Source organism: Eumetopias jubatus, unplaced genomic scaffold, assembly GCF_037043125.1.
Source record: "Eumetopias jubatus isolate StellerSeaLion01/CBP00866 unplaced genomic scaffold, mEumJub1_p1.0 scaffold_6, whole genome shotgun sequence".
NCBI lineage: Eukaryota > Metazoa > Chordata > Mammalia > Carnivora > Otariidae > Eumetopias > Eumetopias jubatus.
Window position 1 is genome coordinate 50895883 of NW_028274812.1, and position 14607 is coordinate 50910489.

The following is a 14607-nucleotide window of genomic DNA, read 5'->3' on the forward strand; positions in this document are numbered from 1 at the left end:
GTTCCTCCTTCTTCACACATTTGCCAGTATTCGGTTATGTGTTCTTTTATTAAGCAGAAAAAACAATGGCCTAAACATGTATCTTATAGGAAAATCAATCTGGGAGCTTTCCATTAAAAAATACAGATTGTGTAAACTGTACTTCAGTGAGAAACATTTTATGGGAAAAAAAATGTGTGAGTGTTCCCAGTGATGTGTGATTGTCATGTCCTCTTGCAGGTACGCCAACAGTAGCCTCATAAAGTACATGGAGAAACACAAGGTCAAACCTGACAGCAAAGTGTTCCTCCTGGTAGGTGCCTCTCCCAGACGGGGACGTCGGATCTGTGGCACAGGCCACCTTGTCCCGTTCACCGTGGAATTGCCCTAGCTATTCCTCCTCTTCAGAAAGAAAAGAAATTGGTGGATGCTGAGGCAAAATGAAATATTTTTCTTTTGAGATGTCACCCTTGACTTCTAGACTTAATTTTTTCCAATGATTTATCAGCAGGGAAAAAAAGTTACACTTTTAAAGGGCTTTAACGCTAATGATTTCTGCCAATTTCACATCAATGTGTGTAGTGTACTAATAGCATGGTGAGCTCTACAAAATGACATTGATACTAATCCTGCTAGACATTTATACAAAAGTCAAAACATTGATTTATAAGCAATCTTTCCACGTGCTATCAGTTTCTCATGTGTTACTCTAGCTTCAGAAACTCCTTACTATGGATCCAACCAAGAGAATTACCTCGGAGCAGGCTCTGCAGGATCCCTATTTTCAGGAGGACCCCTTGCCAACATTAGAGTATGTATCCTACATTTTCTGTATCCTTTGCTCCAGGTTGAAGGTGTCAGATGGTGGCTGAAAGTAAGAGAAGCACTTTACTGCAGTGTTACTGAAGTTCTCCATTAATACTCCCTTGGAGAAAAAGTACTCAAGAAATGGCCTGTATTGTGAAACAGGCAAAGCTATAGTGAGGTGTGAATGAAACAAGTATTTTAGGAATGACCGTTATTCAGTACTACAGAAAAAAACTAAAGCTGAGAACAGGTGGGACTTTTAGATCAGTCAGCCAGATGAGTTTATACAATTAGCATAAAACTTAGACAACAAATTTTTTTTTTTTTTTTTTTGGAGAGGGAGAGAGGAGGGTGAGGGGCAGAGGGAGAGAGAGAATGTTAAGTAGGCTCCATGCCCAGCATTGTTGGAACCCAATGCAGGGCTCAATCTCCTGTCCCTGAGGTCATGACCCGAGCCGAAATGAACAGTTGGATGCTTAACTGACTGCACCACCCAGGCGTACCACAAATTCTTTTCTTATTTGCTTGAAGTAAGTTGTCTTGGGAGGCATCCAGCAAATATTAGCTATAGATGAAGAGTGGGAAATAAGTTAAGAAAAAAAAGTGGAATTTTAAGTTAACATTTAAGGTCAATGATATTGTAGATTTTAGGTCATGATGTATATTCTTTTTTTTTTTTTTTATAATTTTGTAGTGTGTTTGCTGGTTGCCAGATTCCATACCCCAAACGAGAATTCCTTAATGAAGATGAACCTGAAGAGAAAGGTGACAAGGTATAAGCTACACGGTACACTTCACTTCCAGAGAGTAAGGGAGGCGAAAAGAGAATTTAGGGAAGTATAATTTACTGATTCCTACGTATTTAACTGCCTTTAATTATGTATTGACATGACTGCAGATGTACTTTGCAATTTGAAATATAATAAGTTTACAGAAAAATGAACTTCTGATTTCTTTTAGAGCCCATTTTATTCCAGGATTCTTTTTTTTTTTATATATATATATATAATAAATATATATATATAAATATAATAAAATATATATAAATAAAAAAAGATTTTTATTTATTTTATATTTTTATATATATATAATTTTTATATATATATAAAATTTTATATATATATAATATATATATATAAATATATATATATTATATATATATAAAATTTTATATATATATAATTTTTATATATATATAAAATATATATAAAATATATATTTTATTTATTTATTTATTTGAGAGAGAAACAGCATGAGAGGGGAGAGGGTCAGAGGGAGAAGTAGGCTCCCCGCTGAGCTGGGAGCCCAATGTGGGACTCAATTCCAGGACTCCGGGATCATGACCTGAGCCGAAGACAGATGCTTGACGACTGAGCCACCCAGGCGCCCCATTCCAGGATTCTTAATTGTTGCATTTTGTTTGTTCGGTGTCAACACCATCACTTTATAGCAGACTGCTTTCAAAGCATCTTTCTCTTCTTTGCTTGTAATTGGATATATCAGGCCCTGCCAGTATTCCTCTACTTTTCCAAACTCATGATGGAGACCAGTACTGCTGGGTCCATGCGTGCAGAACTACTTCCTGGGTGCCGCATGCTCTCCAGTGGGGTGTCTGCGACTGGGGTGGAGGATGACTGCGCAATCTTAAATGAATCTCAGAGAATGAAACCTGTTCAGGACTCAGTACCCTGACCTTTGGGGGTGCTGTAGTCACTGCTGTGTCCCACCTAGGTCGCTCTCCAGCTTGGTCGCAGTCGCGTGTGCATATCCAGTAATCGAAGTAATGTTCTGTTACAAAGGAAAAGAAAAAGAAAGCACTGGCCTGTTAATGTAGTTTCATACCGAGTTTGCCTTTTTCTTTTTCTTCCAAGAATCAGCAGCAGCAGCAGAACCAACATCAGCAGCCCACAGCGCCCCCGCAGCAGGCGGCGGCCCCCGCGCAGGCTCCCCCGCCGCAGCAGAACAGCACCCAGACCAACGGGACTGCCGGCGGGACGGGGGCCGGCGCCGGGGCTGCGGGGGCCGGCCTGCAGCACAGTCAGGACTCGGGCCTCAATCAGGTGCCTCCGAACAAGAAGCCCCGCCTGGGGCCCTCGGGCGCAAACTCGGGCGGGCCTGTTATGCCGTCAGATTATCAGGTACGCCCTCGCTTTTGTTCTTGCTAGCGGCCATACGTTTTATGAAATGGGAAGTAGGATTTTTTTTTTTTTTTTAAAGAATGAAAGAGCGAGAGCTAGAACAGGAGCAGCGGGGAGGGGCAGAGGGAGCAGAAGAAGCAGACGCCAGGCTGAGCGGGGAGCCCCACTAGGGGCTCGATCCCAGGAACCCAGAATCGTGATCTGAGCTGAAGGCTGACGCTCAACCGACTGAGCCACCCAGGCGCCCCAGAAATCAATTTTATAATAGAGCCTTTTAGACTTAAGTAGTACTTGACTCTAAAGTTTGTACAAATGGTACAATCCTATTTCTAGGTCATTATATGAAAATGAAGGTTTTGGTCATATTTCATGTAATTGCAAAACATTTCATTTCTTGTTTTTCCGGACTTCCTGAGGAGGGAAGGTGAGGCAGGCATCTCCCTCCTCAAAGAAGATTTCTCATATTACCCTTCCAGCTGCCTGTCAGCTTTGGGTCAGAAAAAGATAACAGATAAGCAACTGAAAGAGAGCGGAGCGGCAGCTTATTTTGGACAAAATAAGCTGCATACTTGAGAAAGATTTGCTGTCACCCAGAGGAAATAGTCAGTAGCCATGTAAACATAGAAAGGGAATAAGCTTGAGACTTTTCAGAAATCACCGTTAAATCTCACTGGAAGTATTTGTGAGACTAGAAAATACTTTTTATTATTAAGATAAAAAAAAACCCTACAATTGTGTGGTATCTGTCTAAATGTGGTGTCTCTCTTGATGGGCTGGGGGCTCCCCGAGTGTGGGGCGGGGATGGGCGGAAGCTGGTGCTCCAGGCCTTGAAAGGGTAACAAAGGAGATAGAAGTTCCCTGAATACGGTGCAAGAGAGCGGCGGGCAGGACCGCGGAGGAGAGGCCGTGTGCCAGGAGGCTGTGGGCGGGGGCTGTAGTTAAAGCGGGAAGGTGAGGAGGTATGATGACTACGGAATTCTCCCTTTTTTGGTGACTGTGCCTGGTTGTAAGTAGCCCGTTGGTCAGCTAGGGCCTATGGATATCTTGAGGTGGGTCCCCTGAGGGGGCTGTGTTCAGCAGCCAGGGGGTCGCTGTGGGCCCTTTTGCCTTGATCAAGTTTCATTGCTCAAGCCTATTGTCTACAAGCGGCCTCTGCAGGTTGTACTACTAATTTGGGAAACTAAAGGGAAAAAAAGTCTAAGGATTGTTAGTATTTGGGGAGAGAGAGGTAAAAATACCTGTGAAAACCATAGGGAATACTGCAAACAAAACCCCACAAAACCCTCATTTTCTTTCTTTCTTCCTTTTTTTTAAACCCTCATTTTCAAGGAAAGTAACCAGCTAAGATCTAAGAAAGGGGGGGAACACCCTTAAAACTTGTAGATATAGATCTTCAGGGTGCTGGTGGAAGAGGAGCAAGACGATGGAGATAATAGAAAACAAAACCACAGGCAAGGGAGTCATAAACTCACTGATGAGGAACGGGAATCAAGAGAAACATTAACGAGAAAGACATAATAAGTAGCTGCCTCAACTGGCTTTACATTTTGAATATATCTGCAGACGAATGTGTTTTCACACAACCTCTTCTCTGAAAACTTCCTTTAGAAGAGTCCCTGCAAGCAGAGGAGTACACAGTAGCACTTCCACTGGTTCTGCTGGCTAAAAAACAAAATTCCACAGAGTAAATTTGAAGATCGAATTGGCTTTTTTAAATGATCTGTGAATTGGGCAGCATCCCATCTAGCAAGCAGAGGGGAGCTCCCAGGAGTTGTGCAAAATGGAAGGTTTTTATAGGAAGGAGGGCAGGGCAAGAAAGTTATTAGCAAAAGAGAAGAAAAGATCATTCCTGGCTGGGTCACTTTCCCTTAGGGGGAAAGAGCAGGGGTCTGATTGTGCGTATTACCTCATCTTCCTTTGGGGGAATGGAAAGGGCCCAGGTGGCAGACTCTTTGGCAACCGTCAGAAAATTTCCTGACTGACCTGGTAAACTACATTTCTGGGGAAAGTTGAAACTGCAGTTAGATTAGGTATTAAGCTCTGGTTTGGTGACTTGGCCTAAGTGACACCATTTGGTGCCTGTGGTTTTCTTCTCTAAACTAAATAACAAATAATAAAATTCAAATAATGTTCAGCGTATCTATGGAATGGGTAGATATTTCAGCTACTTAGTTGTAGAGATCAGTATGATGTGGGGGTGGGAGAACCCCATCGCACCTACCTGCGACTCACATTTCAACATGTTTGTTCTTTGTCTAGTCTGGAGGAACTTTCATGCTGAATTTAATCTGCAAAAGTAAAATAATCATAGCCAGTGTAACAGTTGTAGGTCATGTGAGTGGCAAGAATATGTTTTTCATAATTAACTTAAAAATAAAACATGTGAATTTGGAAGCCTGAAAGGCTTCTTACACTAACACATCTAGTGTCATGAGCACGCCATGAAGGCACAAACACAGTTGCGTCTTGCCACAGTGTTGGCTTTATTCAGTCATAAAGCAAGATTAACATTATAAAGCAGGTGCAGGGTTCCAAACTCAGTGACTTTTCACCACATGATTAACTTGGCTCCTTACCTGGCACACAGAGCAGAACACAGCCAAGTCACCAACAAACGAGGTAGCATAAGGGGTAGGAAGTTATCGAACTAAATGAGAAGTCAGTCTGTGGGCGCAGAGCTGAGATAAGGCCTCGGTCTGGTCCCGGTCAGTTCTCGGCACTTCGTGCTTCGGATGTTCAAGCAGCGAAGGGTCTCAGTTCTGTTCAGAGATCAGTCGGGCAGAGCCTTCGGCTACAGGTGCCTTTTTGAAGTGGTCGGACATAGAAGGGTCAGTGTCTGAGGAGTGGGACAATTTGCTGCAAAAATTCTCCCTTTTTAAAGGGATTTAATCAGTCTTGGGCCCCTGCCAACCCCCTCTCTGTCTGCTGATAATCAGTTCTGAGGTGTCATCCACTGGTGCTGGTCTCGGCAATATCTGGGAGTTACAGTCCCCTTAGCTGCTGTGTCATTGCTCGACACAGGCCCCTGCTTGACACGAGTGACTCCATCTTACTCTCTGCAACTAGCCAGAGTTCTGTAATGGGGAAGGAACTAAGCAGAGCTGTTTTTCACTGAGACTATCTTATGGCCCTGCTGTCTTAGACCAGATGTTGCAAGTTTGGTTTGGCAGCCTTTGCACACTGAGTCGGGGGCACCCTGCTGATTTGTCCTTCCTTAAACCCCCGGTGCCACCTCAAGGTCATTTACATTTTTTACTCCAAGTAATGGTTTTATTAGTAAGATCTTTCCCACTTTGCTCACGGGAAAAACCAGCCTTCCAAGCTTAGCCAAAGACACTGGTTCCAGCTATGCTTATCTCTAACGAGGCACCATGTTCTTATTCTATAGATGATTTTTTGAACATATTTTTAATATTTGCCCCATATTTGTACCATGAAGATGAATGTTTCATTTAAGGTAATAAAAAAAAAAAACATTGAACTGAAATACATTTGCCTGTGCTTTCTCTTGAGGGCATTTTCATGTATAAACATTTTTTTTCATTCTAAATGTTACCTGAGGTTTATACAACGCACTTACTGCCCCCTCACCCTGCCCACCCTGCCTTGCTTTGTCGTGTGGGAGCCTCCACCTCTGAAAATTCTCTTCTCTAGAAATGACTTCTTAATCATCGCTTTGTTATTTATAATGAGGAAATTAACAGCACATCCGTATACATTATGAATACCACTAATTCAGTGCCAAATTGAGCATTCTTTTTTGCAAATCTCAGTTACACAAAGAACAACTAAGCAGAGTTAGTCAGTATCAAGAGTAGGGGGCCAGCCTACATTTCCCTTCTGCCTTTCTTTGCCGCTGTGGCTTATGCCCCCAAAGAAATCCAGCCAAACTTCATGCCTGCCAAAACATGTTGTCACAGTGGTGGCAGGCCGTGGTTCCAAGTACGCAAAATGTATTAACGAGCTTACATCAGCTGTCCGCTACCGTCACTCTGAACCAGGAGCCTCTGAAAATGGTTCCTGCGCCCCGTCCTGTCGTGATGAACACCCTCAGCCGTTCTCTCCCTCCCCCAGTGATTCCCTTTCGCCCTTTCCTTCCCCCAGCACTCCAGTTCGCGCCTGAATTACCAAAGCAGTGTTCAGGGATCCTCTCAGTCCCAGAGCACACTCGGCTACTCGTCCTCCTCCCAGCAGAGCGCACAGTACCACCCGTCTCACCAGGGCCACCGCTACTGACCGCCGCAGCCCAGAGCACAGACTCCAGCAATATGATGTCCGCATTGAAAAGAACCAAAAAATGCAAACAATGATGCCGTTTAAAACTCATCCACTTAGGAGGAAGACTCCATCCTGAGCATTTTGCAGGACTGACTGATGTCTCTTCTTTATGGGCCTAAAGAAGATTTTTGTGAAGTTTCCCCAACACCCTTTCCCTGCATGTGTTCCATTGTGACTTTGATCCAGAGTCTGATCTAATCCCAGCACTTAACTTCTGTAACCTTCAGCATTTTTTGGAAGGATTTCCTGGTGCACCTTTCTCATGCTGTAGCAATCACTATGATTTATCTTTTCAAAGCTCTTTTAATAGGATTTTAATGTTTTAGACACAGGACTCCAGTGGTGTATAGTTTTATACTTCATGAACTGATCTAGCAACACAGGTAAAAATGCACCTTTTAAAGCACTACGTTGTTTTCACAGAATATGACTGTTTTGCTCATGGAAGTCTTAAGCAGAAATTGTTACTGTCCCAAAGTACTTTACTATTACGTTTTTATTTATCTAGTTTCAGGGAAGGTCTAAAAAAAGACAAATGGTGGGACAGAGGGAACTTACAACCAAAAACAGCCTAGATCTTTGCAGTTACTCTGCTTTATGCTACGGAGAACCGAAGTATGTGCCAGTTTTTATATGATCAGTCATTCACATGGAACGTAGTTCCCAGAATCACCTTGCTCTGAAGAGTATTCAGTACTTAGGAATTCTCGTTTTAACCTTCGTGTAGCTAAGTCTACCTTAAAAAGTGTTTCAAGAGCTTTGATGAACTGCAGCCCTCTGGTGCCCCACACCAGAAAGCAGAAGAGAGTATTAACTGCACTAGGGTTTCTTTAAGGAGTAATGTTGATCAAAGGATGTGTTACTTACCTTTGAAGGAAAAGCTTTTAGTGTGTATTGTATATAAAGTTGGCTTCTCTAAAGAACTGTTGGTTTCTTCACGTTGGGGTTAGCTTGAGTAACTTTCTTACATAATCAAGAGTACTCAAATAGAAGCCTGCAAATTAATTTGGAAATTAATCTGCTTTTAAAATAAAGAGCAGCATTCTGCATTCATATTTGCATTAGACATAGAGTGACTATTTTTAAAGCATGTTAAAAATTTAGGTTTTATTCATGTTTCAAGTATGTATTATGTATGCATAATTTTGCTGTTGTTACTGAAACTTAGTTCTATCAAGAATCTTTTCATTGCACTGAATGCTTTCTTTGCCCCTAGGAGAAAAGTTAATAATTGTGCCTAAAAAACTATGGGCAGGTAGTATACACGACTATACTAGATAAAGTGCATATTTGCATTTCCACGATCTATGAATTAGAGGCTGAGTTCTTTCTTAGCCGGTGAAAGGAGCCCCTCACTCCCCAGAATCACAGGAAATGTAAAGACTTAGACCTCCCATTGTAGTGTAAGGGCAAGAAATTTGTGTTCTTCTGAATGCTGCCAGCAGCACCAGCCTTGTTTTAAATGTTTTCTTGAGCTAGAAGAAATAGCTGATTGTTGTATATGCAAGTTATATGCATTTTTTTAAAACTATTCTTTGTGAACTTATCTACCTGGTTATGATACTCTGGGTCCATACACAAGCAAAATAAGATTTTAGACAGAAGCCAGTATACATTTTGCACTATTAATGTGATACTGTAGCCAGCAAGGACCTTACTGATCTCAGCATAATAATGCTTATTAATAATAAAAGCTATATAGTGACACTCATGAACATCGAAGATGAAACAGTCGGCATTGCTCCGTTGGAAGGAATTTCTGATCGTCTCAATGGTAATTCACCCCTTCCGTTTTTTTTTTTTTTAATGGGTAATTAATAGCCCTTTGCATAACGTAGCTACCTGTATAAAGTTCTATCCTGTGCCCTGAAGCCTCACTGTCCGGAGTTATGGGTCATCAGATGCTCCCTGCACCCTCACCACGTGCCCAGTGCCAGGCTGGCCGGAAGACTCAAAGGGCAAGACACACTTCCTGTCCTTAAGGAGCTTAGGATCCATTCCATTGACCGTAAGTTCTCCTGGGATGAGAGGAGTGGCTTATAAGAGTATGAAGGTCCTTTTGTTTACTTCTAAACTCACTTGGATAGACTTACTATTCCAAATTCTGCCGTGTGAGAAACAGTGTTATCCAGAGGTTTCTATCTACCTTAGAGAAAGCCAGTGATTAACTATCACAACAGGCATTAGTGTGGATCTGAAATGTTCACAGCAGCCTTCAGCAACAGTTGGGTGACCCTGATAAGCAGAACGCACTCCTTAAGTGGTTGTGGAAAATTACAATGAAAACAGAAGCTCTGTTGCTGCCCTTGGGGGGCACTTACATTTAATAAAAGGGAAGCTCACCTATGTGCATAGACCAAAATACCATGCCCCTGAATACTTTATAAGCAACTTTGATACGCTATTTTTGTGATATGTGCTTATATAATCACAGAACTACCCTGCTTTCCTTGCAGATAGCTAATGTTATTGGCAGAACTGATAGAGAAACCATGAGGGGATTTCATCCGTTTTTCCTAGTCCACAGTGTTCTCCAGGATACAGCCAGATATCCCCATTATTCTGGTCACTGTGCTGGTACTGGCCCTTTTCTTCTTGTTCTTGCCTCGGAGTTGGGGATGCCCAGTTGGGCCCAGCACCCTTGAAATAATTTTGGCTCATGATTCCCTTTTCCCTGTGAAGGGGAACAAAGCCTTTAACCTTCTTTTGGACCCTAAACTGTGGGACCTTGAGGGAGATCTGTGAAGCTTTTTGAGGTTAAACTTTACCTTTGTGGTCCCCAGATGACCTCATTCCTCTCTGAAAACATATTACTGTCTTGTTCCCTGAGAATGCAGGAAGGGCCCCCACCCCCCTCAGCCCATGAGAACACCCAAACCAAGGGAGGTTATTTGAAAGGAAGGAAGGAATACAAGTGAATGTTCTCTACCCTCCATATTACAAATCAGTTTTTGAATTAGCTTTCTGGTGAGGTGTGTGTTTGGGAAAAGGGATTCTAGAGTTTCAGGGGAGCTGAGCTCAAGGGGAAGGTAGCCTGGTGGCAGGGCTGTTACTATGAGGCTGAAGCAATCCTTGTGATAAAAGTAGATCGTGTAGTAACTTATGAAAACCAAGGGCATGTATATTTTTATATCTGTGTGGTTTTAAAACTTTAGTACTTCGAACTTTGGCCTTCTGCACTACTCTTTCACTCTTCTAAACCTAATTTACATTGAAGAATGGAAAGGGACGACGTTTACCTACATGTTCACTGCCTCACTCCTGGTGAAGCAACTGCTGGGTGTATACCTCTGAAATGATGCTGTTTTCTCTGCTCAAGGGAAAAGGAAACATCGTCGGACAGTAAGATTTGCAGCTTAATCTGCTTTGAATAAAATGATGTGGCAGAAACTATACAATGAAGGAAGAATTCTATGAAAATTGCAAATCCTGAACTCTCTGGTGATATCTTTCTAGGGAGTGGAGAAAGGCAATAAAATAGCAGTTAACCTAAAGGAGGCTCGAAGGATTCAAGTATAAGTAATATTTTATATCAAACATAGCAGTTTAGGCCCCCATCATCTTCAAGAGTAGTCACAGATATCATATAAAGCAATGTTCATTGTTTTAGGATTTTTAAAAAAATGTGTTGTACCTAAGGCCATACCTACTCTTCTATGCTATCACTGCAAAGGAGTGATATGTATGTATTATATGAAAAAAACCCTTAATGCACTGTTATCTCCTAAATATTTAGTAAATTAATACTATTTAATTTTTTTAAAGATTTGTCTGTGTAGACACTAAAAGTATTACACAAAATCTGGACTGAAGATGTCCTTTTTAACAACAATTTAAAGTACTTTTTATATATGTTATGTAGTATATCCTTTCTAAACTGCCTAGTTTGTAATTCCCATAATTCCTATTTGTGGAGTGTACCTGTCTTTGTCTCTTCTTTCAGCCATTTTCTGCACGCACCCCTCTTTCTATGATGATAGAGATGACCGTGTATGCTTCCCACACTCTGGCGCAAGGTGTGCGCTCAGAGCCGGCTGCCCCTCAGCAAGGCACGCTCCGTGGGGGGTAGGAGAGCAGCCACTTTGGAGCCTGAGTGTTTCCCCGCCTTTGAGTTGTCCTGACATTCTTCTTGAAGTGACTGTTAAAACTAAAATAAATTACATTGCATTTATTTTATATTCTTGGTTGTAATAAAATTTAATTGACTTTGTTTCTCTGTGGATTTTTTTAAGTCTAGAAAAACTCCTGTTAAAGTTTTAGTGTCAAAATTTTACCTGCATGCCTAGAAGCTTTTCAGATGACACTTGTCCTGCAGGGATGCAAAGTCTCCCTGCGAGTTGCAATATGCTGTTTTATTCAGGATGCTTCTGATGTCACAAAACCACAGACAGCGCTGCTTACATATACCTCGGAGGCAAAATGACAGTTTTAAAAACGTTTCTCGGGAAAACATCCTTTCTATAAGAAAATGAAGATTAGAATGATATTTTAGAAAAAAACAAATAGGCAGCATTTTGTGGGTAGAGTGGCATTGGGTTCTTCTCCTTTTACCTGGCTGTCCGTTAATAACTTACTTGATGAACCTAATGTGGTTACCCCAATGGTCAAGGCCATCATGGAGTGAACTGAAGAATGTTTAAGTGGCACAAACACAAAACTTCCATTTCTATTTAAAATAGATACTGCGCACGTCCAGTTGCTTCACAGCTTGGCACGGACTGTATGTATATTCAATACGGTGCTATTTGGAGGGTAGAGCCTCCCTTGGAAAACTATTCTTTGACCATAGCTGCTTTTCTGACCAGCCACCTGGATAAGAGAATGTGGAAGACGGTACAAACCTCTTACTGCTCCTGGGAAAAACACTTTGAAAGGATGGGTCCATGTCCTTGGCCGACTGTAAGTTCTTTGGGGACAGCCCCCGGGTTTTATTCCTCCTGCATTCCCAGCACCTGTCATGATACCCAACACAGAACAGGCAATTAATAGAGCAAGTCATTAGCATCATTTTTTTTAACCTTGGCATAGAATTCCTGGATCATATTAAATGGTGGGCATTTTAAAACCTCAAATAGCATCATTTTATCTTGCAGGCAGTGCAAAGCCAGCTTGGACCAGCGAAACACAAGCCTAACAGGAACATTTGTTCATTTGTTTTAAATGAGAGAATATAATATAAGGGAAAGGGATGAAAATACTGACTTAAAACATTAAGATGTATTAAGTACATTCTGCTTTTTCAGGCTTTTTCTGCTGCTTAGATTTTTTCAGAAAGTACTGCTGAATTTTTTCACATAAAGGTGCTATTATGAACTGAATGTTGTGTCCCTTCAAAATTCTTATGTTGAAGCCCTTATCCCCAGTGTGGCTGTATTTGGAGATAAGGCCTTTATCAAAGTAATTATAGTTAAATGAAGTCATAAGGATAAGACTGTGATGTGGGGGGGAGGATAGAACCTTGATATAGTCATACTAATTTCCTTGCAAGAAGAGAGACCAGAGAGCTCTCTTCCCTCTCCTTTTTACCTTGCGCCCCCCTCCCCCACTTTCTCTCCTCTCTCCCCACAGCCTTTTCTCCCTACCATGTGAGGACACAGCAAGAGGGCTGTCACTGGCAAGCCAGGAAGACAGCCTTCACCAGAAGCCAAACCCTGCCAGACCTTGATCTCAGACTTCCCAGCCTCCAGAACTGTGAGCAAATGAATTTCTGTTGTTGAGGTCACCCAGTCTGTGGTATTTTGTCATAGCAACTCATGCAGACTAATACAGATTTTGGTACCAAGAAATGGGGTACTAAGAAATACAGATTTGGTACCAAGAAATACCACCCAGTCTGTGGTATTTTGTCATAGCAACTCATGCAGACTAATACAGATTTTGGTACCAAGAAATGGGGTACCAAGAAATGGGGTAACAAGTACCTAAGTGTGGCATCAGCTTTGGAACTGTGGGTGGGGGGGAGGCTGGAGGAGTCCCAGGTGCATGCTAGAAATGAGAAATTTTAGAGGCAATTTGGCTGAGCTTAGAAAGAAGAGGAGAGCTGGAGAGAAAGCTTCCATCTTCTTAGAGAACACATCAATAATCATGAACAGAATGATGGTAGAAATATATGGACATAAAGGCCATTCTGGTGAAGTCTCAGATGGAAATGAAGAACAGGTAATTGGAAACTGGAGAAAAGGCAATTCTTGTTACAAAGTTGCAAAGAACATGGCTGAATTGTTCTCTAGTGTTTAATGGAAGGTAGAAATTTTGAGGGGTGAAATTTCATTTTGTAATTATCTGTATATAGAAATACAATTGTTTTTTGCATATTGCCTTTATATCCTGCAACATTGCCAAATTCACTGTTCTAATATGAGAGGTTTCCCCTAGATTTTCTACATACACAATCATGTCATCTGTGAATAAAGACAGTTTTACTTCCTCCTTTCCGATTTAAATAACTTTTTATTTTTCTTGCCTAAATGCATGGGATAGCAGATCCAATACAATGTTGAATGGAACTGGTATGAGTGAACACCTTATAACGTTCTCAGTCTTAGAAAGTATTCTATATTTCACCTATAGGTATGATGTTAGATGAACGTTTCTCATAGATGCCCTAAATCAAATGGAGGAAGTTTCTTTCCACTTCTATTTTGACAAGAGTTTTAATCACAAACAGGTGCTGCATTTTGTTAAATACCTTTCCTGCGTATGAGATGATTATATGATTTTTCTTCTTTATGCTGTTAATAGGATGAATTACACTAAAAAATATTTTTGGCCAAGGGTGCCTGGCTGGCTCAGTCGGAAGAGCATGTAACTCTTGATCTTGGGGTTGTGAGTTTGAGCCCCATGTTGGGTGTAGAGATTACTTAAATAAACTTAAAAAAATTTTTTGGGGGCTTAGCACAACACAAATTTATGATCTCACATTTTCTGTGGGTCAGGAGTGTGGTCATGTGTTGACTGGGTCCTCTGCTCGGAGTCTCACCAGATCTCAAGGTGGAAACTGGGACTTCAAGCTCATCTAAGGTTTGGAGTTCTCTTCTAAGATCACTAGTTTTTGGCAGAATTCAGCTCCTGTGGTTGTAGGGTTTGTCTGCTACCGGGAGAGGGCCATCCTTAGCTCCTAGAGACTGTACTTTGCCATGTGGCCTTTTCAACAACATGGTAGTTGGCTTCTTCAAGGCTGCCAGGGAAATTCCTCTTTAGTCTGTTACGGTGGAATTTTATATAATATAACGTAATCACCGATGTGACTATTCCATCATATTTGCAAGTTCTGCTCAAGTGAGGGGAATTGTGTAGGGTGTGTATCGGGGGCTACACTGACTGATTTTGGGATGTTAAAACAACCTTGCATTCCTGGGATCAACACAAAGAGAAGGCGATGTGAAGATGGAAGCAGAGACTGGAG

The 14607-nt window shown here is 41.6% G+C and overlaps 1 protein-coding gene across 2 annotated transcripts in view; it reads left to right on the forward strand.

Annotated features, from left to right (window-relative positions):
- The window catches only part of CDK19 (cyclin dependent kinase 19), a 165653-nt gene extending 154241 nt beyond the window's left edge, over positions 1-11412 (forward strand). For both annotated transcript variants that reach the window (XM_028104148.2, XM_028104150.2), the window contains 5 exons: positions 220-292; positions 693-790; positions 1481-1559; positions 2658-2924; positions 7029-11412. In XM_028104148.2, coding sequence (XP_027959949.1) covers positions 220-292; positions 693-790; positions 1481-1559; positions 2658-2924; positions 7029-7160 — 649 coding nt within the window. In that variant the 3' untranslated portion in view covers positions 7161-11412. The remainder of the gene's footprint in view (positions 1-219; positions 293-692; positions 791-1480; positions 1560-2657; positions 2925-7028) is intronic.
- Positions 11413-14607: the final 3195 nt, after the last annotated feature.